The 23152-nt window shown below is 50.6% G+C and overlaps 2 protein-coding genes across 2 annotated transcripts; both read right to left on the reverse strand.

Annotated features, from left to right (window-relative positions):
- Positions 1–6228: 6228 nt before the first annotated feature.
- Positions 6229–17038, reverse strand: Ess2 (ess-2 spliceosome associated protein). The gene is made up of 10 exons (XM_004874865.3): positions 16858–17038; positions 15687–15855; positions 15507–15602; positions 12880–13049; positions 12647–12764; positions 12244–12377; positions 11344–11446; positions 10537–10646; positions 7334–7449; positions 6229–6763 (listed from the first exon to the last, which is right to left on the reverse strand). The coding sequence occupies exons 1-10, from the start codon at positions 16990–16992 to the stop codon at positions 6484–6486; spliced, it is 1431 nt and encodes a 476-aa protein (XP_004874922.1). The 5' UTR covers positions 16993–17038; the 3' UTR covers positions 6229–6483.
- A 166-nt stretch (positions 17039–17204) lies between these two features.
- On the reverse strand, positions 17205–21557 carry Gsc2 (goosecoid homeobox 2). The gene is made up of 4 exons (XM_013069311.3): positions 21215–21557; positions 20852–21105; positions 20013–20263; positions 17205–17764 (listed from the first exon to the last, which is right to left on the reverse strand). The coding sequence occupies exons 1-3, from the start codon at positions 21468–21470 to the stop codon at positions 20159–20161; spliced, it is 615 nt and encodes a 204-aa protein (XP_012924765.1). The 5' UTR covers positions 21471–21557; the 3' UTR covers positions 17205–17764; positions 20013–20158.
- Between the last annotated feature and the right edge of the window lie 1595 nt (positions 21558–23152).

Consider the following 23152-nt stretch of genomic DNA (forward strand, 5'->3'; position numbering starts at 1 on the left):
GCTTCTGCACTGTGAGAAACCACCAACAGAGCTAAGAGACAACCTACAATGTGGGAAAAAATTTTTAGCAGCTGTACCTCAGACAAAGGTCTACTATCGAGAATATATAAAGAACTAAAAAAAATCAGAAATTCAAAGACCCAATTCAAAAATAGGCATCTGAAATGAATGGACATTTCTCAGACAAAGAAGTAAAAGCAGCAAATAAATATATGAAAAAATGTTCAACATCACCAGTCATTCGAGAGATACAGATGAAAACAACACTGAGATTCCACCTCACCCCAGGAAGAATGGCTGCTATCAAGAAATCAACCAATAACAAATGCTGGTGGGGGTGTAGAGAGAAAGGAACCCTTCTCCATTGTTGGTAGGAGTGCAGACTGGTGCAACCACTGTGGAAATCAGTATGGAGATAACTCAAAGAATTAGGACTAGAGGTCCCATTTGACCCAGCTATTCCCCTGCTGGGTATCTTCCCCAAAGATTTTTTTTTTTTTGGTACCAGAGATTGAACTCGGGTCCTTGTACTTGCACAGCAGGCGGTGAAACCACTGAGCTAAATCCCTGGCCCCTCCCCAAAGAACTAAAAGAATCATACCACAGTGATATATGCACACCCATATTTATAGCGGCACAGTTTGTAATAGCTAAAGCTTGGAAACAGCCCAAGTGCCCATCAAATGGAAACTGGATAAAGAAGATGTGGTTTTTTAATAAAATGGAGTATTACTCAGCCATAAAGAACGAGAAACTAGAGACATTTATAGCTAAATGGATGCATATTGAGGCAATACTCTTAAGTGAAATAAATAGGACACACATGTGTAAATACCAAATAGTTTCTCTAGTGTGAGAAACTGAAAGTGTAAATAAGGATTAAAATGATTAAAATGAATAATTGATAATCTGAAATAGGAAAAGGTCCAAAGGTGTAGGGGTGGTGGGAGGGGAAGGGGAAAGGGAAGAAGGGAAAGGAAAAATTAAGAGAAAGGAAAAAAAAAAAGAAAACAAAATCTATGTAACTAGGGAAGGGTGGAGGGGGTGAAGGGTGCACAGGTAATGGGGAAAAAATAAGAACCAAAATACATCATATACAGGTACAAGCACCCAATGATAAATGTAAATGTATTGTATACCTAAAATGTACCAATAAAAGAATTTTTTTACTTTTTTTTTTTTTTTTTTTGGTACCAGGGATCGAATTCGGGTCCTTGTGGTTGCAAGGCAGGCAGCGGAACCACTGAGGTAAATCCCTGGCCAATAAAAGAATTTTTTTAAAAAAATGACTTGCATTAGTCATTCTGAGAAGCTCTTTCTACCTTTCCATCTGGCAACACCCCTACCCATCCTCCATGCTTGCCCCATCCCTCAGTACATCGAGCTAGTACTCAGTACATCCTAGGCCACCTAGTTGAGCACTAGGTGGGGACCTAGTTGGGCACCAGTAGGGGACCTTGGAGCTTCCTCAGTTCTGCCTGTCCTCCCACTTCCACACATGCCCCTACTCACCAGAGCAGCAAAAGCTCATTTGCCTGACTCTAGCCCAAGAATACACAGAACTGCCTTCATCCACCAGGCTTGAAACCACCACTGGCTTGACTGGACCTGAGCAGACACCAAGGACACCACCCCAAGGAGGTTTGAGGAAATGGGCCCTAGTGGGATAAGGACCAGTCAATGTCAATGTAGGGCCAGGTCCCATGGCCAGGTGAGGAAAGAGGCATGGGAGTGGCACACTACTGAGCCTAGGCTGCCTGCCCCCAGGCCTGACTCCAGCAAGGAAGGCTCAGCAGGAAAGAGGAGCATCTGGGCATGGTGGTACACACCTGTAATCACAGCACGCAGGAGGCTAAGGCAGAAGGATAACAAGTTCGAGACCAGGCTGGGGTGCATAGTGAGTTCAAAGCCAGCCTGGACTACATAGTAAGACCTCTCTCAAGGAAACCCAAAAACCTAAGAAAGAAAGAAAGAAAGAAAGAAAGAAAGAAAGAAAGAGCAGGAAGCATCACTAGTCTTTGATGACGGCAGGAAAGGGTGTGCTCCTTCTAGGCCAGACTGGCTTCCAGGGGCACTGTTCACACTAGCCAAGTTCCTACTTCTAGAAGCCTGGCTTTATGATTTTATTCACTCAAGTCACCTGGGGAAGAGGCTGGGCATTCCACCCCTCAAGTCCAGGTCCAGGACAGCCAGAGGACTCACACAGTTGAAACAGTGACAACATCTGCTGGCTCTTGTGGGGAGGGAATATAGAGCAGTGATGCCAGCTACTCCTGTCACCATGGTCAATGCTGCAGTCCTAAGGAAGAAGGGTTTCATCATGAGAATCAATCCATGCCGGGGATTTAGCTCATTGGTTCCGGTGCCTGCCTCACAAGTGCAAGGTCCTGAGTTCAATCCCTGGTACCAAAAAAGAAAGAAAGAGAATCAATCCAGACAAGTGCTTCTATGCAAAAGTCAAGTCTGCCTACTCAGAGCACCTGAAGTTCATTATGGTGGTCAAGATCATTCACTGCAAGAAAATACTCACAGGGCTGGGGATTTAGCTCAGTGGTTGCACTGCTTGCTGTGCAAGCGCAAGGACCCGAGTTCAATCCCCAGTACCAAAAAAAAGAGAACATACTCACAACTTTGTGGCAATTCCTTCCACAGTAGATGCACATCCTGGAAACCATCAACCACTGCACTATCATCAAGATCTATGAGATTTCTGAAACTTCTAATGTACATATTGACAATGTCATGGAGCTCAGGACCCAGGCAACCTTCTCAAGTTCTGCTAGCTCTCCTTGGCCTTCACATACTCCCATGATCTGGACATCATCCACAGAGACCTCAAGTGCAAGAACTTTCTCTTTGACAAGGACTTTAACACCAAGCTGTCCAACTGGCTGATCCAAGTGCTGCCTGCAGGATGGGACCCAGCACATTGTCCTCAGCAACACAGATGTCAACTGGCAGATGTCAACTGGCAGCAGCACAGTGAAAGCCTGTTACTCATGGTTGCAGCCCCTCAAACTCAAACTCATGTCTTCTGATTCATTTTTTTTTTTTTTTGGTACTGGGGATCGAACTCTGGTCCTTCCTCTTGTGAGGCAGGCGGTGGAACCACTGAGCTAAATCCCCGGGCCTTTTCTGATTCTCTTGAGAGCTTGTTTGGAGGTTCTAGCAGGGGAGCGCAGCTACTCGTATACCCTTGACTGAGGAAATGGTCCTCCTCTATCGGGGGTGGTCGTCCTCTTCGGGAGGGACCCACATGGAGCAGTGAGGGAGGAGGGGGACACCCGCCTAGCCAGCCAGATCAGCCAAATCAACCCTGGCGATCAGTGGGGTGACAGATGTTGCAGCCAGATCCCCCTCACATCCTCTTCTGATTCTCTTAAGAGGAAGGGAGAGGGAAAGTACTGGGCCTGGTGCAAATGTAATACCAGGCCAGGCTCAAGGCCTGAGCATTGGCCTGTCCACAAGCTGGGGGCAAAAACCCAGCATCAGCTGCAGGATGTACCCAAGAATGAAGACAGGCTGACCGTGAGGCGAGCGCCTAGCACTGGGGATGGGAAAGCGTGTGAGGGTTGTGCTCAAATAAACTAAGGAGGCAGGTAGATGAAAGAGGCACAGGTGGAAGGGACAAGTAAAACCATTAATTAAACCACTTTGATCTTGTTCTATTAGCCTTCTTCCACTTGATAACAAAGAGCTTAATAACTGACCACCAAATAAACCAGGAAATATATACAAGAGTGCCAAGAAGGGTCACTGGGGTGGGGTCCAGGGACAGTGCTTAGGCATGGGCAGACTCATAGTGAGGTTTGTGGCAAGGAGAGGACTTATTTGCCTCTGACCTGTCCTTATCCCCAAAGCAAGGCAGCTCCATGCCTCTCCCTTGCTTCAAGTAATTCAGCCCATGCTGACCCCATTCTGCTCTCTCATACAGATCCTTCCCCAATGTCCTCAAACCCTAAGGGCCATTTGAGATTGATGACCTTGGTGGGCAGTCTCCCTAGGGAAGCCCAGCGGAGACCATTCCCTGGCACCCACCCCACCCTGTGCATCAGCAAGCCCCACACAGCAGCCCTTGGTGTGTGGCCCAGTCGCTTGTGGTTTGGCCACCATCCCTCCCCAGAGCATGCTCTCCGCACACTAAGGGCCTGACTTGGTCAGCACTTGACCCCAGGTCTCTGCCTTCCACCTCCAGGGGCTCCCTTGGGTTAAAATTGAACCTTTCCTTCGAACCAAAAGCACCCAGAGCCCCACCATCCTGGTCCCTAAGAATTCCAGCCCCAGGCTCCAGATCCAGCCCTGAAGGGTCTCAGGGCAGCCACCCAGGAGCTTGTAGGAATGCACTGTATGGGAGCACAAGTTGGCAAAGACTCCAGGCAGGTGCCAGGCCCCGGACTGTCTCCAAAGAACATCAGCACTTCGGGGGTGAGAGAATCCATGTAGGAAAACTGGAGCAAACAGCTCATTCAGATTTCAAAACATGATTCTGAGCAGAGCTCCTTGTGCACCCTTAGCCATATGGCCAGTGTACATTCTGTGATTCCCATCTGAGGCCTAAACACACTAGCATGGGAACCAGACATTGGTTTTGGACCCAGCTAGGCCTAGAGAGCAAGACCCCTCGGCTCCACAGATAGCAGGGTTATAGGTACAGCTGGCTGCCACCAAGTGAGGACCAGGTCTCCGTGTCCTCAGCCCACAGGCAAATGCTGGCCCATGCACACAGGACCTGCGGCTCTCTACAGCTCTATCTTGTCTCACACTGCAGCCTCAGGAGACCCAGTGGGCAGGGCCAAAAGCAGTTAAGGAGAGCAAACCACACAATGATGAGGACCTAGCCCCACCTGAGCTAGAAGCCAAGTGCCGAGAGGTAACAGCTAAGGCCACCAGGAAACTGACTCATGCTGGGTGGGGCCTGATAGCCCTGAAGCCAGCAAATCAAGCAGGCTAGGTCTGGCCTGCCATGCCTAGAATACCAGGTGACTCTGAAGAACACAATTCCAAGGGCTCCATTCCTCACTCAGAGGAACAGAGAAATGAGGTAAAATAGAAAGAAATAAAAAGAGCCAGGTGCTTGCTTTGGCAGCACATATACTAAAAAAGAGCCGGGCATGGTGGTGCACTCCTATAATCCCAGCACTCAGGAAGCAGGAGGATTGCCTCAAGTTTGAGGCCAGCCTGGGCTACATAGTGAGTTCAAGGCCAGGCTGAACCACATAGAGAGACCCTGTCTGACAAAAATAAAATAAAATAACCAAATATAAAGAAATAAATAAAAAATAGAAAGGAAACAAAGAAATCACAACTAAAATTTTTTTGTTTGTTTTTTCTGGTACCGGGGATTGAACTCAGGTCCGTGCACTTGCGCAGCAGGTGGCGAAACCACTGAGCTAAATCCCTGGCCCTAAAAATTGAAGTTTTAAGAAGAATGCAACAGCTAGGCATGGTGGCACATGCCTGTCATCCCAGGACTTGGGAGACTGAGGCAGGAAGATCACTATAAGCTTGAGGTCAGCCTGAACTACATAGTGAGACCCTGCCTCAAAAAATAACAACAAAAAAACCAAGACTGTAACTTCCAGGGCCCAGCCAAAGTTACCCAAGGCAATCCATTATCAGCATTCCTATTTAGGCACCTTCTCTACCAGACCCAAAATTCCTCAGAAATTCTGAAAGTCTATAAATTGATTTGAGAAAGATCTAAAGATAAAGGAACAGGGAGAGATAATCCAAAGAATGTTTAAATTATCCACTTTTTTTAAAAAATGGGTACCCTTCTGGGGGGTGAGCCACCTTTTCCCAGGGTTTCAACTCCAAGAAAGCATAATGTTCCCAGTTTAGGAAACAATTCATTTCATTTCTTTGAATGTCTGTACTCCACTCTTGAGTGTGTACTAAAATCTCTGCCTAATAGACTCTCTCTGTACCTCTTCTTGACTAGTCCTGCAAATTCTTTTTCTGCAACAGGAATTAGTGAACCGGCAAACACTATGTGGGTAAGGTTCCTCAGTTCAGCTTTGCAAACCTCCTTAGACCCTGTCCAGTGACATTTTCTCTTGGGGGAAAAGGAGGGATGTGCAAGCTCAGCTCAGAAGGCAGTTCTGGGAGCCACCCACAGCTTCCCCACCAAGGGGCCCTTTCCAGGGGCCCTCACCTCCTCAGACTTCAATGGAGGTCCCAGGTTGGCCCTGGGGCCCAGGTTCAGGGCAAGGGATGGAAAAGCAGCTGTACCAGTTATTCTTTAATGACAGTTCAGGTAGGGGTTAAATAGAAAACAGTTCCACCAAGGCCCTAGGAGGCAGCATTGGTGCTGCGCCCCAAAGGGAGTAGTGTATATCTTGTGCCAGCCTGGCTGCTGCACAGCACTCGTCATCTGTGGTTCCTGTGATCAACCACCTCTGGGCCCAGCCTTGGTCCTCAGCAGCTGGAGTCCTCTGTATTTCAGGCTCCATGAAGCATCTGTGGGCCCAGTCCAGACTGGCTCTAAAAGAAGTCCGAGGCTTTGTGGCGGACAGGGAGCTGCAGTAGGTTGTCCGTGATGGAGGCTGGGTCTTGTGTGAGAGGTGTGCGTGGGGCAGAGCCTGGAGCTGGTGTGCTCGTGGGAGTCTGAGGGCCACCAGCCGGGGTCTTAAGGTGAGTCGAACGTGCTGGGGATGGTGTGTAGCTGGCCCGCAAAGCACGATCTGTATACTTGCTGGCTGTCCTGCTCACAAGCCGCTGTAGAGCTGGGGACATGGCTGGACTTAGGCCTTTGGGTGTGAGGCTGGTGTGGAAGGATGGGTGAGAAAGGTGAGGTTAGGAGGGCTAGGTGCTGCTAGGAGCAGGGTCTCCCTCAGACCCTCAGATGCACGGTTATTCTGACCTGGGGAGGACAACATTTGGCAGCCTGACACCCAGGAGTGTGGCCAAGCATGAGGTCAAGCGGCAGTGCTGCCTTTGGCTGTGGGCCTGTGGCAGACTCCAGACCTCTGAGAATTAAAGTCCTCACCCCTCTCCAAGGGAAATGATGACATTGTCTCCATAGGGCTGACAGGTGATCACAGTGGGACAACGGTCCTAAAGGTGCTTCTTAGGGACAGATCAAAGAGGATGTGAGGAAAACAGGTGGAGAGGAGCCTGCAGTGTGGATCACAAGCAGCTATGCTCTGAAGCAGAGTTGCAGCCAGGGCAGCCATGGCAGAACCCTGTGGACTGCTTGGGCTCAGCCCTGTAGCTCATGCACCCACGTAGCTGGATACAGGCAAAGCAGGGGCAAGATAGGGACAACAGCTCATCCTCATCTTCCTTCCCCACCCCCTCACCCCCTTCACCTGAAGGCCTGGTGGACCCTCACCTGGCCAAGTTCTCTGTCACTCTCCGCAGGGCTTCCTGCTTCTTGGCCCGGTTCTTGGCAGCTGCCTCATTGGCCATCTTCAGGCCTAGCCGCTCCCTGCGGCCAGGCTCCAAGATCTACAAGGAAAAGGCATGTGAAAAAAAAGGCATATGAGTGGTCTGTATTCGTCCTGTCAGCAAGCCAGGCATCTCTCACCCAAAGGAGCAGGTGCTGTGGGTGCCAACCTCTCCCCTTTGGTGGGTACAATCCCAGAAACCCACCATCACCTCCCCCTGAAAGCTTCTCAAAAGCCTCACTCAGCCCTCCAGACCTGCCCTCCTCACCTATCCTCAATGGCCTCTCATGGCCAGGACCACCAAGCCATGAATCTCTGACAAGCTTTTAGGGAAAAAAGTGGGTCTTGCTTTCATTTCACACCCTCTGATTATCACAGTGAACATCTTTCTGCTTTTATTGGCCTTCTGCAATTCTTTCAAAACCCTCCAGATGTGAATGAGGCCTCTTTTTCTACAGAGGTGCTTATCTTGTTTTGTTCCTTACAGGAGCTTTATCTATCAATTAAATTAAATCATAACCAGGCATGGTGGCACATGCCTGTAATCACAGTACTTGAGAGGCTGAAGCAGGGGGACTGCCATGAGCCTGGGTTACATGGTGAATTCAAGACCAGCCTACACTATATAACAAGACCCTGTCTCAAAAATGAATACAATAATAATAATAAATAAAAAGAAATAAGCCATCCCATACAATTGGTTTTCAGTTACTTGGTTTTGTTTTCTTCATGACATTTTTGGCTGCACAAAAGTTCATCATTTTCATATACAGTAGTCCCCACTTATCCTCACAGGATATGTTTCAAGAGTCCCCAGAGGACACCTGAAAGCTGAAACAGTACCAAACCCTATGTATGCTATGTTTTTTTCTACTAATACCTATGATAAAGTTTAATTTACAAATTAGGGGCTGGGGATGTAACTCAGTGGTAGAGAATATGCTTAGCATATATAAGATCCTGAGTTTGATCCCTAGCACCACCACAAAAGAAAAAGAACAGGGCCAGGGATTTAGCTCAGTGGTTCCAGCGCCTGCCTCGCAAGCACAAGGTCCTGAGTTCAATCCCCCGTACCAAAAAAAAAAGAAAGAAAAAGAACAAGGGCCAGGGATTTAGCTCAGTGGCGCCATGCATGACTGCCTCACATGCCGAAGGTCCTGAGTTCAATCCCTGGTACTGGAAAAAACAACAACACCCCCCCCACACACACAAATTAGCCACAGAAGAAATTAAAAACTAATAATAAGATGAAACAATTATAATAGTATGCTATCATAAAAGTGACGTAAGCCTTATAAATTTATTTATATAAATCCCTATTAAACATTTTCAGACTGGAGTTGACTTTGAGTAACTAAAACCTAAAACCTTGGATAAGGGAGGACTGCTGTACCTACTACTTTAATTTTCTTTTCCTTTCCTTTTATGTTTAGAAAGTTCTTCATACCTAAGTAAAGGCTTGGGCTATAACTCAGCAGTGGAACACTTGACTAGCACGCACAAGGACTAGGTTTCATCTCCAGTATGGCAAGAAAAATATCAGATAAATATTCCTCCATCGTTTTCTTCTGTCCTATGGTTACTGTTCTTACATTTAATCCTTTCAACTTTCTAGAATTTATTCTGTTCTACATATCAAAGACCTAGATTATTTTAATTCCAAATACTCTGCTATTCTGCAAAATTTGAATGTCATCTTTATCATACCCTCAATTCTTACTTGGGCCACAGTTTGCTTTTAGAACCTGTCCTTTGCTATTGTAACACAGGCTCTAGGCACAATGGCACACTGCTGATGCACCTACACCCTGAGGATATGCTTTAATGTTTGACAGCACAGGTCTTTCTTGGCTACTCCTCTCTTAAGTTTGTTTTGGTTATCCATGCATCCCACACAAATTCTAGAACCAAAGCACCCAAAACCTCTGCCCACATTTTGTCTGGATGTACAGTACATCTAGAAGGCCCACCTGGCCTGGGTCAGGGAAAGCACAGTGCCCTTAGGTTGGTCATGAGGTAAATGTTCTCCTCAGGACTGCGGTATGACTCTACGGTTTTCCTTACAAAAGCCATGTAGTTGTTCTGTTTCTATTGGTACCTAAGTGATCTCTTTCTCTATCATATTTCAGTATGACCACTGCTGAATGTAACTGGCTCAAGATGATCTCTTGTTGTTTTTTCTTTTTTCTTTTGGTACCAGGGATTGAACTCAGGACCTGTGCTTGCAGGGCAGGCATGGTGCCACTGAGCTAAATCCCTGGCTCCCTTTCCCCCTGGTGCTGGGGATCGAACTCAGGACCTTGAGCTTGTCAGGCAGGCACGCTGCCACTGAGCTAAACCCCCGGCCCTAAGATGATCTCTTCTGACCCAGTCACTGAATCAGATCCAAATATTCATTCTTAACTCTATACCTGATTCTCTTTGGGTTTCCAAAGCAGATGATATAATCCACACTCTTGGCCTCTGCAACCACACAAACCTCTGCCTCCCTCTTGTGACCTTGGGACACCCCAGAGTCCGCACAGGTAGGAGCCTGAACAGAGGGACACACATGTCTCAGGGGTCTTTCTTCCTTCTCTTTTCAAACTACTCCAGTCAGTTTCCCCACAGACTCCCTGCAGACCAGGGCATCATGCCTTCCCCATGGCTCACACTTGCTCACCTACTCATCTGTGCTATCCTGGGCCACCAATTTCTATAGGCTGTCTGTCCTCCGCTTTCCACCCCATCTCAGGGGCATCCTTCATTGCTTACTGTAACCAGGAGCCCTGCTCTGGCAGCACATAGCTCTTCTGAGGACACAAACTAACTTCCAGGGTACTGAGGCCTGCAGAGCAGCTGGAGCTCCTGGTCTAACTCTGTGACCATCCTACCTCATCTGTCAGCAGCTATGGTCTCTAGGCCCAAGAAGGGCACAGGTTACTCCCTGCCTTGGTGGTGCCTTGGCCATACTCTTCCAGATCCCTCCTTGATACTCACTCATCCACTCACCCCGGCCTTAAGAGCTTGGCATTCAGAAGTGCCAGTGCTTGGCCCCATCAATTGAGCATGCTTTGATCAATAGCAGCTCAGTCTTGAGCCACAAGAATTCAGGATTCCTCAGGCATCCACACTGAGTCCCACCCTTCCTCCCCTCACCACAACCCACCTTGAAGGCTGGCCCTGGTGTCCTGTCCACGTAGGGGGTCTCTGACCCTTCAACTCTCAGTGGTGTGTTCTCTACCTCCCCCCAGGTCATCAGCGGGGACTCGTTCACACCTGCAGATGGAAAGACCACAGTCACCTCAGGCCAGGGGACCTGGCTGGGGTCACAACACCAGGCCTTCCCCCCAACCATAGCGTTACCCCTGTGTCCATCCCAGCTAACACCAAGGCCAGCAACTAGCCCTTTCTCCTTCCGTTAGACTCAGAAACCACGTTACCTCCATTCTCTGAGCAGGTAATGCCAAGATCATTGTGGGTCCATGGCAGGACAGAGGCACTTGGCCCGAGAAAGTTAATCAGCTAGGTCCCATTCTATTACAGGGCCAGGGCCCTCCTGGAGGTCATCCTTATCCCAAGAGAGGATACACACAGGGTTCCCAAGGCTCCCCAATCTCCCAGGATTCAGGGCACCCCTATGGACTCTACATGGCCTGGTCTACATCAAGCAACCAGTGCCTGAGAACACAGAGGCTAATGTGAAGAGGGCAGGGGGACATCATGGGCACTGAGGGACCAACCCAAGTGTCATCCGCCTATGCGAGGGAACTTCAGGCCTGATTCCCAGAGCCTTGCCACCCTACGGTGTCCTCTGGATTTAGAGCTGTGAGCACTGCCCATAGCACCCCTTCTGCTGACACCGAGGAGAGGACCAGAAGAGGAACCAGTTCCCAGGGCATCTCAGGTCCAGCCTGCCTGAGAGTCCAGCCCACCCACAGCCAACACCAGCTTTAGCACAAACCCCATTGCTCACCAGGGGCCGGAGAAGGGGTGGCAACAAATCCAAATCCGCCCACTCGGGGGGACTCCTGGGGAATGAGCTCCTTGCCATCAGGGCCCACCTTGCCCTGTTTGTGCTGGAATGAGCAAAGAGGCTAGTGTCAGGGGGCCCTCTCCCCAGCGGGCCAACAGCCAGGTGGACAGGAACACACTGCAAACACTTCTTTCCTTGGGGCAAAGCTGGGACTTCTGTGCAGGCAGCCCTCTTGAGAAGAGAGGGACGAAGGACCTCCACCCCGACAAAGACCTTGAGGTCTGTCAGAGTGGGTACCAAAGCAAGGAGTATTTCCCTTCTTCCCATCCAGGGAAACATGAGGGAGCTTGTGCTTTGTCCCTTTCCCTTGAGGCACTGCAAGCTTCCCTCTCTCCTGCCTCCACCCTTTAACCCTGTGATTACCACAATCACCACTGGAGGGCACACACTTTTCTTGCTCCCAAACTCAGAATCTCTTTGCTGCCTCCCCAAGCCCTGTGGCACTGCAGGCCACTCTCTGGGGCCAAGCTCTTTTCTGATACTTACTGGTTCCCCTGGCTGCTCACCTGACTTTACCCACAGCCCTGCCTGGTGTGGGGACGTGTGTACCCAGATAAGGCTGGCTCCCAATGCCCTCTTTTCTCTGAGGTGTATGCCATCAGGAGAACTGGCTCAGATCTGGGTTTCCAGAACAAATCTGACCAAGACAGTGTCCCAGTAGAAGCCTATCCAAGCTGACCAAAGACTCCCCTGCCACACAGGGACCCCAATCCTTCTCCCCACTGAGATTCACCAAGCTTAAGGATGGTCCTAACTTTAAGGAGGCACCCATGATGGCAGAGGCCATACCTGCCCTCAGCCACCTCTGACCCTGTGCATCTGCTGCCCCCACAGCATTACCTGGGCATTGAGGGCAGCTGCTTGCTGCAGCTGGGATCTGCTCAGAGCCTGGCTGAAGGGATCCCTCAGGAAGTGAGTGTTCTTATGCACCACTTGCCGGGGTTTCTTAAACAGCTGTTCTTCATCAGGGACACCTGGCAAACAAAGCAGAGATGGCACTGGTGTCAGAGTGGCAGATAGGCCACACCTCAGCCACAGCAGCCCTGCAGCCTAAGGGACAAGACCACACTCTTCCTCTCAGTCAAGTCACTCCCATCTGAACAGACACATGCAGTCTAGCTCACACTTCACACCAGTACACATGAGGAATCCCCCAAGGCCCACTGTCTGAAGGCCAAAAGAGCTAGACACATGCAACTGTATCCCTTGTGTCCCCATCCTGCCACCCAGCCTGTCCACTCACCCTCTGGATAGTACATGAGGGAATTCTTGGCCTTGTACTTCCAGGTCTCCACGCCGGCCTGGCTGTTCTCGATGGCCTGGTACTCTGCTGATGGGAGTTCAAGATTATCTTTCTGCCTCTACAATCACATGGGGAAAAGTGAGGGTCAGAGGGACTTCCAGGGACTATGCCTGTGGCCCTGAGACTCCCCCACCCCAATAGAGGAGGCCAATGTCCCCTAGCTCCAGAGCTACCTTCTCAAACTCCTCCTCAGCCTGGTAAAGCCAGGCATGGCGAGCCCGACTTTTCTCTTTGGCCACCTCCATGATCTCCTGGAAGGAGGCATTATCTTCGCTTGTGTAGCGGCTCAGGAAAACATCCAGGCTGGGCAGTGGCTCCTTTTCCTCCTCCTCTCCAGCCTCTCCTGCACAGGGGTTGCAGGTGGGGAGAAGACAGTAACACAAATGGCGTAAATCCCACTTTGCAGTCAGGAGAGATCAGTACACCAAGTTCTGGGAATCACACCACCCTACAAGCACTGGAATCCTCACCCCATTAGTGAGCTCCCCATGGGGGTGGAATCAAGACACTTCAACTTCCCAGGGCACCCTGCAGCTGCCTCTGTTCATCTGCCAGATGCCAAGAGAAGCATGTGATCTGCTTGATTAGGTGGGGTAAGGGTGACTCAGGAATTAAAGCAGGAGTTTGGCAGTTTCTTTTCTGCCAAAATTGTACTAATTCTAGGGGCCAGGGATTTAGCTCAGTGGTTCCACTGCCTGCCTCGCAAGCAGAAGGTCCTGAGTTCAATCCCCAGTACCAAAAAAACCCCAAAAAACAAACAAACAAAATTGTACTAATTCTATAGGGCCTACAGCCAAATCCCCAGAATGCTCCCTCCTTCCTGGGATTTTCTCACATCACCCTTTTTTTCCCTGGTATTTGGACTACAAGTGGGTGGTTGCCACTTAAGCATCTAGACCTGCCAGCTAGTCCTTGTGGCAGGAACCTCATGTGACCTAGGGGTCCAAATGGCGGCTCGGAGGTACTGGACCACACCAATGCCTCCTCTGCCACCATGGAAACTGGCATTCCTAGGCCGGGGATTTAGCTCAGTGGTTTCACCGCCTGCCTTGCAAGCACAAGGGACCGAGTTTGATCCCCGGTACCAAAAAAAAAAGAAAGTGGCATTCCTGTTGAGGTAGCACCCTGGTGCTGCTACCAATTTCAGTGAGGACATTTTTTTTTTTTTTTGGTACCAGGGATGGAACTCGGGACCTTGTGCTTGTGAGGCAGGCAGCGGCACCACTGAGCTACATCCCCGGCCCCCCTTCAGTGAGGCCAATTGAAAGAGATTTTTTTTTTGAGACAGAGTTTTGCTACAGTGCCCAGATACATCTTGAACACCTGGGCTCAAGTGATCTTCCCACCTCAGCCTCCCAATTAGCTGGGACTATAGCTGGCACCACCAGATCCAACCTGAAGGGGAGCTTTTTCTTTTTTTGGAAACAGGGTCTCACTGTGTAGTTCAGGCTGGCCCTGAACTCACTATGTAGCCCAGGATGGCGCTGAACTCCCAGTGATCCTCCTGCCTTAGCCTCCTGAGTGCTGGAATTAGAGGTGTGTACTACCACACCTGGCCTCTAGTGACAATCTTGACCACCTGGTACATGCTAGACTGTCCAAAAAGCTAGTAATCAAAAAGGTGAAAACCCAAGACTAGGATCAAAAAGGTGAAAACTCAAGCCTTAACCACTAACCATCTCTGAGAGAGAAACTGTTGCCTTTTGCAGCCTCAGTTTCCTCATCTGTAAACATGAATGGCAGGTTTCTATCACCTAAGTTATGAAAAGAACTCCCACACTGACTGACATGTAAGGTGTTTCTATATAAAAAGAAAAGAATCAGCTGGGCATGGTAGTGCACACCTATAATTACAGTACTCTGGGAGGAGGATAACAAATGTGAGCCCAGCTTGGACAACTTAATGAGACCCTGTCTCAAAATAAAAAATAAAAAAGTTATTTGGGGATAACTTTTAAGAAGTTGGGAATATAGCTCAGTAAAAAGGCCCTGGATTCAACTCCTATACCCAAAAGAAAAAAGAAAAAGGATCTTCAAATTACCCTGAAGCTCATGTTACATTTTAATAAAGACCCAAGCTCCAAGAATGACAATGACAATGTACTGATAACAGGAAGAGCCAGGCTATGAAACAGAAAATATAATGTTCATTTGAACACAGTGGACTTCTGTGTTAGCATACCATATAATACATTAGAACTTGGTTGAAGAAAAGTATCTTGTCCACCTCTGCCTACACTAATATTCTACTGCTGAAGAAAAACAACAAATGAGCAAGAAGTTCTGCAATTTAAAGTACTCTTATATTCAACATAGCTTAAAATGCTCTTTCCTAAAAAGACTTCCTTCTAAAGTCAGGGTGTGTCCTATACACCCGTGTGTCTCATGTTCCAGTACATACTTTAAGACAACCATCCATCTGTTCTACTTATATCTGTTGAAGGCCCACAACACACCACGTGCTGTTTCACATGGGAAGCAACTGCTCTCATGGAGCGAATGCTAATAAGGGTGAGAAGCAATAAACCAAAATCCCTTTTAAAATATTATATCCTACAATGAAAAAAAAAAAGCTAGCAATCAGTAAGACTCATCAGTAAGACTTACAACACTGTAAGACCCATCTCAAAAAAACCTGGAGTTAGACCCAGATCTTTTGCATCCTAGAACAATTCTCTCTAGCCTCACAGGTACATATTTAGGAGATCCCTCAGAGACAAGATGTGACCCGCAACCCCTGGGCCTGGCAGAATAAAACTCCCAGATAATTGTGACCATGCAACCAACAGGGAGCACTCACCATCCTCCAGACCTCCGGCTCTGGGCCTGGGCTTGTTGCCTACCACTCCAGTACCTGTGTGTACCTCAGGGGTTTCAAATGTGGCTGGAGTCACATCTAAGGGAAGGAGGTTACAAGTCAGAGAAAGCGTACGTGACATTTGATGGGCTTTCCCCTTTGCTACCCACAAGGTCCTCTTACAAGGTGGTGGAGGCTCTCGAGACATCTTGCCCAGGGCAGAGCCAAATTTGATGGCAATCTGGCGCATTCGTTCCAAGTCTCCATTCTCCTCAGCCTCTAGATACTCCTTCTGTGCCTGTAGCTTCTCTATATCAGGAAAGAAATCCCTCTGGATGACTGTCTGGAGGCCCTGTCAGGAGAGACCAGAAGAAAAATGAGAGCTGCCACCTGGATTCTCCACCTTACAGTCCACTATTATACATGCTAAGTCCCTTGCAGCACCTCCTTTCACTTCTGTCTGCCCCAATAATTGGGGCTTGCTTGAGAGAGCTTAGGAGCACGTTCTGGTGAGGGTGAACATCCGATATGGTCTAACATTACTAAATACTTCTTTCATGTCCATGAGACCCTCCTCTCTCCTTTTACTGACTGGTCATTCTCATTGTCCTTTGCTGGCTCCACCCCCACACCAGCCAGACCATGGGGTGTTGCCATTCTAATTCCACCCAGGAGTTTGTTTCCAATCTGAACCTCTCGCCTGAGTGATTTCAGCTAGTCACCATCTCTACCATTAGCGGCTGGAATCCACACACCCGCACCAACCCTCCCTGCACTCCCGCCAGACCTTGCTATGGAGCTGCAAATCTGTGCACCTAGCTATGCACTAATGCCACCCATCCGCGTATCTCAGAATGTCCCAGATTTAACCGATCTCAAACAAAACGGGTTCCCCCACTCTCTGTACCAGCTCCTTCTGTATGTCTGCGGCAGGACCAACCCTTACTTCAGGAGTATCCGAAGCCCACTCAAAGATGCTGCCACAATCGCCGCCTATTTCCAGAATCCCCAGCCCTTATACTGTCTGTTACCGTCGTCGAGAAAGTCCCCTTTGTCAGTATTCTTCAAATGTGTCAAAAATTCTATTCATACTTTAAGACAGAAACTTATTTCTCTCACCCTCATCACATACCGCCCCTTTTCTACCCTGGAAACATTGCTAGTGCCCCAATCAAGACACCTCCCCCTGCACTGTTTAGTTAGCTCTTGGAACAGTCCACATCCCAAGGGCTGGGACGCGGCTGTTCCACTTCCACGAGCGGACCCGATGCTCAAGACTGGAGAGAAAGGACCCGAGAGAGGCGCGCATAGGGGGATTGACCCGGAAGTCTCCGGTGTTCCCACTGAGGTGTACCTCGATATACTCTTCCTCATCTAGAACTCGCTGCTTACTCTTCGCAGCCCCAGCCTCCCTAGCCGTGCGCTTCTCTGGGGGCCCTGACGCGCTCGGGAGCAACAGAGGCCGGCCCGAAGGTCCGGGAGTCCCCATCCCTATCCCAGAAGGGCTAGCGCGGCACAAAAGCGCCACAGGGCTTTGGGGACCAATTATGCCAGGGCTTCCAATAGCCAGCCAGCCAATGAGAAAGCAGTACTTTTCAACGACAGCCGGCGCTCCGTAATGACGCCACTAGGCGCGCTTGTTCAAGGGAGTTGTAGTCTTTCTCCCGTCCTGCATTGTTCACGGTTGTTTGGTCTGTGAACACAAGGGGACGCTGTGTTGGAAGCTGTTTGACGTGTCAAGGTAATGTCAAGTTTCAGCACTGGGGAAAATCTAAAGGCCTTGAAATTTCAATTTCTCCGAAATAATCACAACATGTGCTTAAATTATTTAAAAAAACACTCCAAAAATCTGTTTATATACACGTACCAAACTTTATGCAAGAAGAGAATCCTAAGACAATTCTTGACAGTTATCTAACAAAAGATAATTGAAAAGAACAAGATAGTAGTTTAATAAAGAAATGTCTAATTAGAGATTATTAGGCTCCTAAATGCCAGACTGAACTTCACAGAATAGAGCCAATTCTCACTGAAATGGGACAGAACACTGTCTAAGCATTTTTCAGGAATTTCTTCCCCAAAAGAGGTTGCAAACTATGTCAAACAAACAAATCCTGCCCCAGTACAATTTTGCTTTTACAATATGCAGTTATTCCTTCATCCATTGGGATCCTCAGGGGACTACATGACATCCACGGTGACGTTCCTGCCTTCAGAGAGCCGACAGTCCAGTGGAGCAGACAGACACTAGTTACATCACCCTACAAAAGAAGTGTAAAATTGCAGCATTGATGAGTTTGTTCTTGAGAGTCTTGACCTAGTGGGGAAATTCAGTGGAAGATTCTCCAAGCAGAAAGTGGTCAAAGATCCAAAAGGTGAATGGACAGGCATTGCTCAGGTGGCTGGGAGGAAAATATGCCAAGTCCTAGTGGTGTCAGGGAGCAAGGGAGATTCCAAAGCAGACTTTTGGACATACACAGAGCATGGTGAGGTGTGAGATGATGCTAAGGAGGCAAAGCCAGACTGCTCCAGACATTGTAGGTCCTGGAGAGGAGAGTTTTGTCTTTATTCTGAATTAAAGGGAGACCAGAGGAGGTACAGCCAGACAAGATGGAGAGAGCTACAATGGCCAAGCATCTGGAGTTAGAAAGTAAATTCTGGGATTTATCAATAATGTATGAATTACTGCTGTTGGGCTGGGTAAGGTGTGTGAGAGTTAAGGAGCAGTCGGGTGATCACTAGCTCTGTTCACTCACCTGGTCTGCATGGGGGAAGAGCTCACTGTGGAGAAGGTAAACCTGAGGAGCCTGTGGGCTTCCAGGTGGAGCACTGAGGGGGACAGTTTGACATAGTATGCAGTTAGGGGAGAAGCCTGGACTGGAGATATAAATATGGTGGAAAGATGAGAACTGGAGATAGACAGTGGAAAAGATGAACCAAAATAAGAATGGAGATGGGGGGAGTACTGTAGACTGAGTTGTATTAATGGTCAGCTTTCTAAGGAGCAGCTGGAGGAAGGAGACAAGTCAGGGGAGCAGTGGTGCCTGGAAGTTGGAGCTCGGGTGAGCTCTCATCATGGTTGTCCTAAACAACAAACAGCCATTCAGCCCAGGAGGACAAGGAGCCTGGAACGCAGTAAAATGAGTGTCTCAGCCTGCAGGGAAGCTGTCCAGGACACAGTCAGGTCCACAGGTAGACAATGGAGGCTTCAAGGGCAAGGCCAGGATTCAGGGGAACATTTTGTGACAGCCAGAAGTGTGTCCTGGAGAATGGAAGTGAGTACCTGTGCAGTGTTGGAGCAGCTCTAGCTGTGGGACACCATGTCTGCATGGTGTTACTTGAACTTGCTAGCCTTAGAGAGCCCAGGAGCCCTGGCTTCTGGAGTCTGGGTTCTATGGATGAGCTGTGTCTCTTGTAGATACCACTTCCTAATACACTCAGGACACTGAGGAAACAGAACAGGGTACTCAAGCCGATGAGGGGGGCGGTGGGAGTGTTGGGCACATTGAATGGGTCATCATAGGAAACAGAAGCTTGTTTTTCATGCTATCCTTCACATTGGGGCCAGGGTGGTAGAGGGGAGGACAGACATTTTCCAAGGTAGTGGGAGTGTGTTCTTCCCAATCCAACTACATCATGGGTGTCAGGATGGCTGAGTGGTCCAAGGCATGAGACTCAAGGGGTACACCAATCCAACCACATTTTGCTCCCAACTTGGGTGACAGGTTGATGGCTGCAAGAGAGGCAGATTCCACTGGACAGAAATCCCCAGAGGAAGGATGTCAAGGATTCCTATCCATGAAGAAGGTTAGCAGTGCCTAGAGACCAGAGCAGTCCCCCAGAGGCCCAGACACCTTCCCAGGGCTAGTGTGCTTGGCTGAGGGCACCTAGTACAGAGACTTCAGACTCCTGGGGTATGCTCCCAAAGACTCCCTAACTCCTCCTCACTGGGAAGGAGGAAAAAGGGGCAGCTCCCTGCTGGGTGTGGAAATGGAGCTAAGGCAGACTTGGGACTCTGTACTGTTTCTGTGGTACTTGCAGTTCTTGTTCTTGGTATCAGCACAAAGCTCAAAGCTTAAGGAGCAGGTGAAGGGGCTTGTGGAAATTACCTCATCCAACCTTATTCTGAACGTTCAGATACCAAGACCAGCAGCACAGGATCTCTGAGGTGACAGCAAGCCTGCTACCCTGCCCTGGGAGGATGGAAGACAGGTCAAGGGGCCTGTGTCCATATGAGGGAGGAGGGAGCCCAGCATGCCCTTGGGTGAGGAGGGTGACACCACTGAGAAGGATTCTGGGACCCTGTGTTTTCCAGTGGTGGTCCCTGTCCTGGATGGAGTTACGGCTGACCTGGTCTCTGTCCCATTCCCCCAGCAAGGCAATCACAGTGGTTCCTGCCTGACTGCCCCAGGGAGAACAGGACACTGAGTGTGTGGTGTTCCCTCCTTTCAGAGGCCAGTGGTGCCGGGACACACACACACACACACACACACACACACACACACGCACCCAGCACCAGTTCCAGGTGGCAAGAAACTGTGGAGAGTGATGGAAAAGGCTGCAGCGCCCCCTTAGCTTCTGTTCCTGCAGGTCTGTCCTCTCTCTGTGCAGGCCCCAAAGGTCAACGCCAAGGCCAGGAGTAGCTCCCAGCATCATCAGCTGCGCTCCTTGGGAGGTTTCTTGGGCCCTGCCAGGAGCCTTGCAGAGGCTGAGGCACGCTTCTGGTGTCTCCACTTGGCCCTTCGGTTCTTGAACCAGACCTGGGGGGGGGGGGAAGAGGAAGGGGAGGAGGAGGAAGCAGAGAAGGACTAGTCGGGAGGAGGAGGAAGGGAAACGGACTTCTCAGACCTCCAGGACCTCGGCCCGCTCCACCCCCAATTCCTGAAGGGCCCACAGGTGGCCTGGCAGGGCCTTCTAAAAGGGACCTTCTTTCCCTCTTCTGCTGCAGACAGAGGGACGCCCCCCAGCCTCCGCCCAGCGGCGACCATGATGCCCCTTCTGCAGAAGCTCTGAGCATTTCCGAACCTTCCAAAATCTGCAACATGAATAAATGCCTGCTTTATCATCAGGAAAAGGGGCAGGGTTAAAATAAAGGCAAAGAAAACTATCCTTACCTCCCCTCCAGTTCCAGTGACAATTTTCCCACACACACCTCCTCCCGCTCGGTCTCCGCCCCGGGACTGACACTGCGCGCTGCTGCTTTGCCCGGGTCCCCTTCCTCCAAGGCGCTGGGTCCCACCGTCCCGGGGCGGTGCTCAAGACCCCGCGGTCTTTGATAACGGAGGGAGCAGCGAGAGGCGCGTACCCTCTGCGCCCCCGACTCCCCGGGCGCCGGGCCGGGCACCCACCTCCACTCGTTCCTCGCGCAGGCGGATGCGGCCGGCCAGGCGCTCACGCGTGCCCACGTCGGGGTACTGGTTCTGCACGAAGAGCGCCTCCAGCGCCTGCAGCTGCTCCTCGCTGAAAATGGTGCGGTGGCGACGCGTGCGTCTCTGCGGGCCCGGGCCGCCCGCGCTGGGGAGCGCCCCCGAGCCTCCGGTCTGCGCGGCCAAGGGCGAGGGCGCCCCGGGCCCCAGCCTCAGCGGCCACGGCAGCCGCGCGCCTGCGGGGCGAGGGCGCAATGAGACACAGGAGGGAGCGGAGCTCCGCACCGATGCCTCGCCCGCGGTGAGGCGTACCCCTAGCGCTGCGCCCGCTCCGCGCCCACTCACCCAGCCCGGTGGCCGCCTCCGGGGACCTGCGGGGCGTCGCGGGCGGGACGAAGCAGCAACAGCAGGCGCAGGGCACAGCCTCTTGCACCCCGGGCTCCGCAGATTCTGCGGGGCTCTGGCGACCGGCGGGCAGCGGGGGCCGGGCGGCTCGGCCCCGGGGGCTTCGCTCGGGCAGGCTGGAGAGAATGTGCTCGATGGAGAAGGGGCAGGGCCGCCCCGGGCCCCTGCGGCTGGCCGCGCCCCTCGCCGCCGCCATGCCCGGCCGGGCTGGGGACCGCCGCGCGGCAGGAATATATACGTCGGGGGGAGTGCGCGGTAATCCCCGGGCCGGGCGCCGAGTCCACGCGGGCTAATCCCGTCGTGCCGGCCGGAGCGCGCTAATCCTCGACTTTGGCGGCGGCGGCGCGGAAAAGCTTGCTCCGCCCGGGCGCCCGGGGGCGGCCGCCTGTGGGGGAAGAGCCCTGCGCCCCCTCGAGGTCCTCCCGTCCACTCAGGCTCGGCTTACGAGCGTGCAGGGCGACCCCAGGGGGAAGGCGTGGAAGGTCGCTTCCCCTTTCTGTAGCCAGTCGCCCGGCAGACACTTGGCCCGGCAGTCCCCCAAAGCGTGGCGGCGGCCCTAGACCCTGCCCCTGCTGTGCTTCTCCAGGCCAGGACTGACGCCTTGACCTTTTTGAGCCCCTTTCGTGACAAGTGAGCACTTCTGGAGAAACCCACGCAAGCCACGCAGGCTCCTGACCTCCAAATTCCTGGTCTCAAGCCTCACATGGGGCCCAGTACCCTGGGCAACCCGGTGATCCCACCGAACTTGGCCCCAAACTCCTCACCCACTTTGGAGCCTACGTCTTAGTCTCAGCCATTCTGAAGGAAGGGAGCTGTGGCTGTTCCTTGCCCCCAATTCTCTGCCTTCTCTCTTGGGTCAGGGAAAGCTTCCCACCCCGTCCGAGGTCTGGCCTCCTGCTTTCCCCGAGAGACATCCATCCATCACAAGAATCACAAGGGTAGGACAGAGGATGTAACTCAGCTCAGTGGTGCTGCACCTGTCTGGCAAGCACAAAGTCCTGAGTTCGATTCCTGGTCCGAAGCTAGGGGGAGGGGAGAATAACAATGGAGTCTAGTATACACCCCTGAGATTCACTAGGATCTGACACCAACAGGAATATATGGAACAACATGGGTGAATCTCAAAGATACCACCCTGTGTGAAAGACGTTAGTCACAAGCCGGGAATGATGGCACACGCCTGTAATCCCAGCAACTGGGAGGTGAGGCAGGAGGATTGCCATGAGTTTGAGGCTAGCCTGAGATACATACTGAGTTCAAAACCAGAGTGGTGGTGCATGCCTGTAATCCCAGCACTTCATTCAGAAGGCTGAGGCAGGAGGATCACTGCAAGTTTGAGGCCAGCCTGGGCTACATAGTGAGTTCAAGACCAGCTTGAACTGCATAGTGAGACCCTGTCTCAAAAAAAAAAATTCAGTTACAAAAGGTTACACATGCTATGTGATTGTATTTATATAACAATTTTACAAAGGCAGTGGTAACCACCAATAACAAATCAGTGATTGGGGTGAGGGAAGAGCATCAGGCACCTTTTTGGGGGTGAGGAAAGTGTTCTCTGTCCTGATGATGGTGGGGTTTTATAAATCTATACATTATTAAAACACATGGGGCCGGGGATTTAGCTCAGTGGTTCCGCCACCTGCCTTGCAAGTGCAGGGACCCGAGTTCAATCCCCGGTACAAAACATAAAACAAAAAGCACATGGAATCATACACCAAAAAAATTCAAATTTACTGTATGTTAGTTTACAATTAAAATGAGAAAATTGGGCTGGGGATGTAGCTGAGCAGTAGAGCTCATGTTTAACATGTGCAAGTCTGTAGATTCTATCTCCAGTACAAACTAAATAAATAAATAAAATCAGAAAATTCAATTAAA

Source organism: Heterocephalus glaber, unplaced genomic scaffold (genome assembly GCF_053883595.1).
Source record: "Heterocephalus glaber isolate CG9 unplaced genomic scaffold, H.glaber_assembly_v1.0 deba00001781, whole genome shotgun sequence".
In the NCBI taxonomy this organism is placed as follows: domain Eukaryota; kingdom Metazoa; phylum Chordata; class Mammalia; order Rodentia; family Bathyergidae; genus Heterocephalus; species Heterocephalus glaber.

What these genes read in the sequence shown, in the direction of transcription:
- Ess2 (XM_004874865.3), bottom strand. Translation starts at nt 16,992, where the DNA reads ATGGGGACTCCCGGACCTTCGGGCCGGCCTCTGTTGCTCCCGAGCGCG. An exon ending in AGCCGGAGGTCTGGAGGATG is followed by an intron (nt 13,050 to 15,506) that starts GTGAGTGCTCCC and finishes ACCCCTGTGCAG; the next exon opens with GAGAGGCTGGAGAGGAGGAG. An exon ending in CTGAGGAGGAGTTTGAGAAG is followed by an intron (nt 12,765 to 12,879) that starts GTAGCTCTGGAG and finishes ATGTGATTGTAG; the next exon opens with AGGCAGAAAGATAATCTTGA.
- Gsc2 (XM_013069311.3), bottom strand. Translation starts at nt 21,470, where the DNA reads ATGGCGGCGGCGAGGGGCGCGGCCAGCCGCAGGGGCCCGGGGCGGCCC. An exon ending in GGAGGCGGCCACCGGGCTGG is followed by an intron (nt 21,106 to 21,214) that starts GTGAGTGGGCGC and finishes CTCGCCCCGCAG; the next exon opens with GCGCGCGGCTGCCGTGGCCG. An exon ending in TGCGCGAGGAACGAGTGGAG is followed by an intron (nt 20,264 to 20,851) that starts GTGGGTGCCCGG and finishes CCCCCCCCCCAG; the next exon opens with GTCTGGTTCAAGAACCGAAG.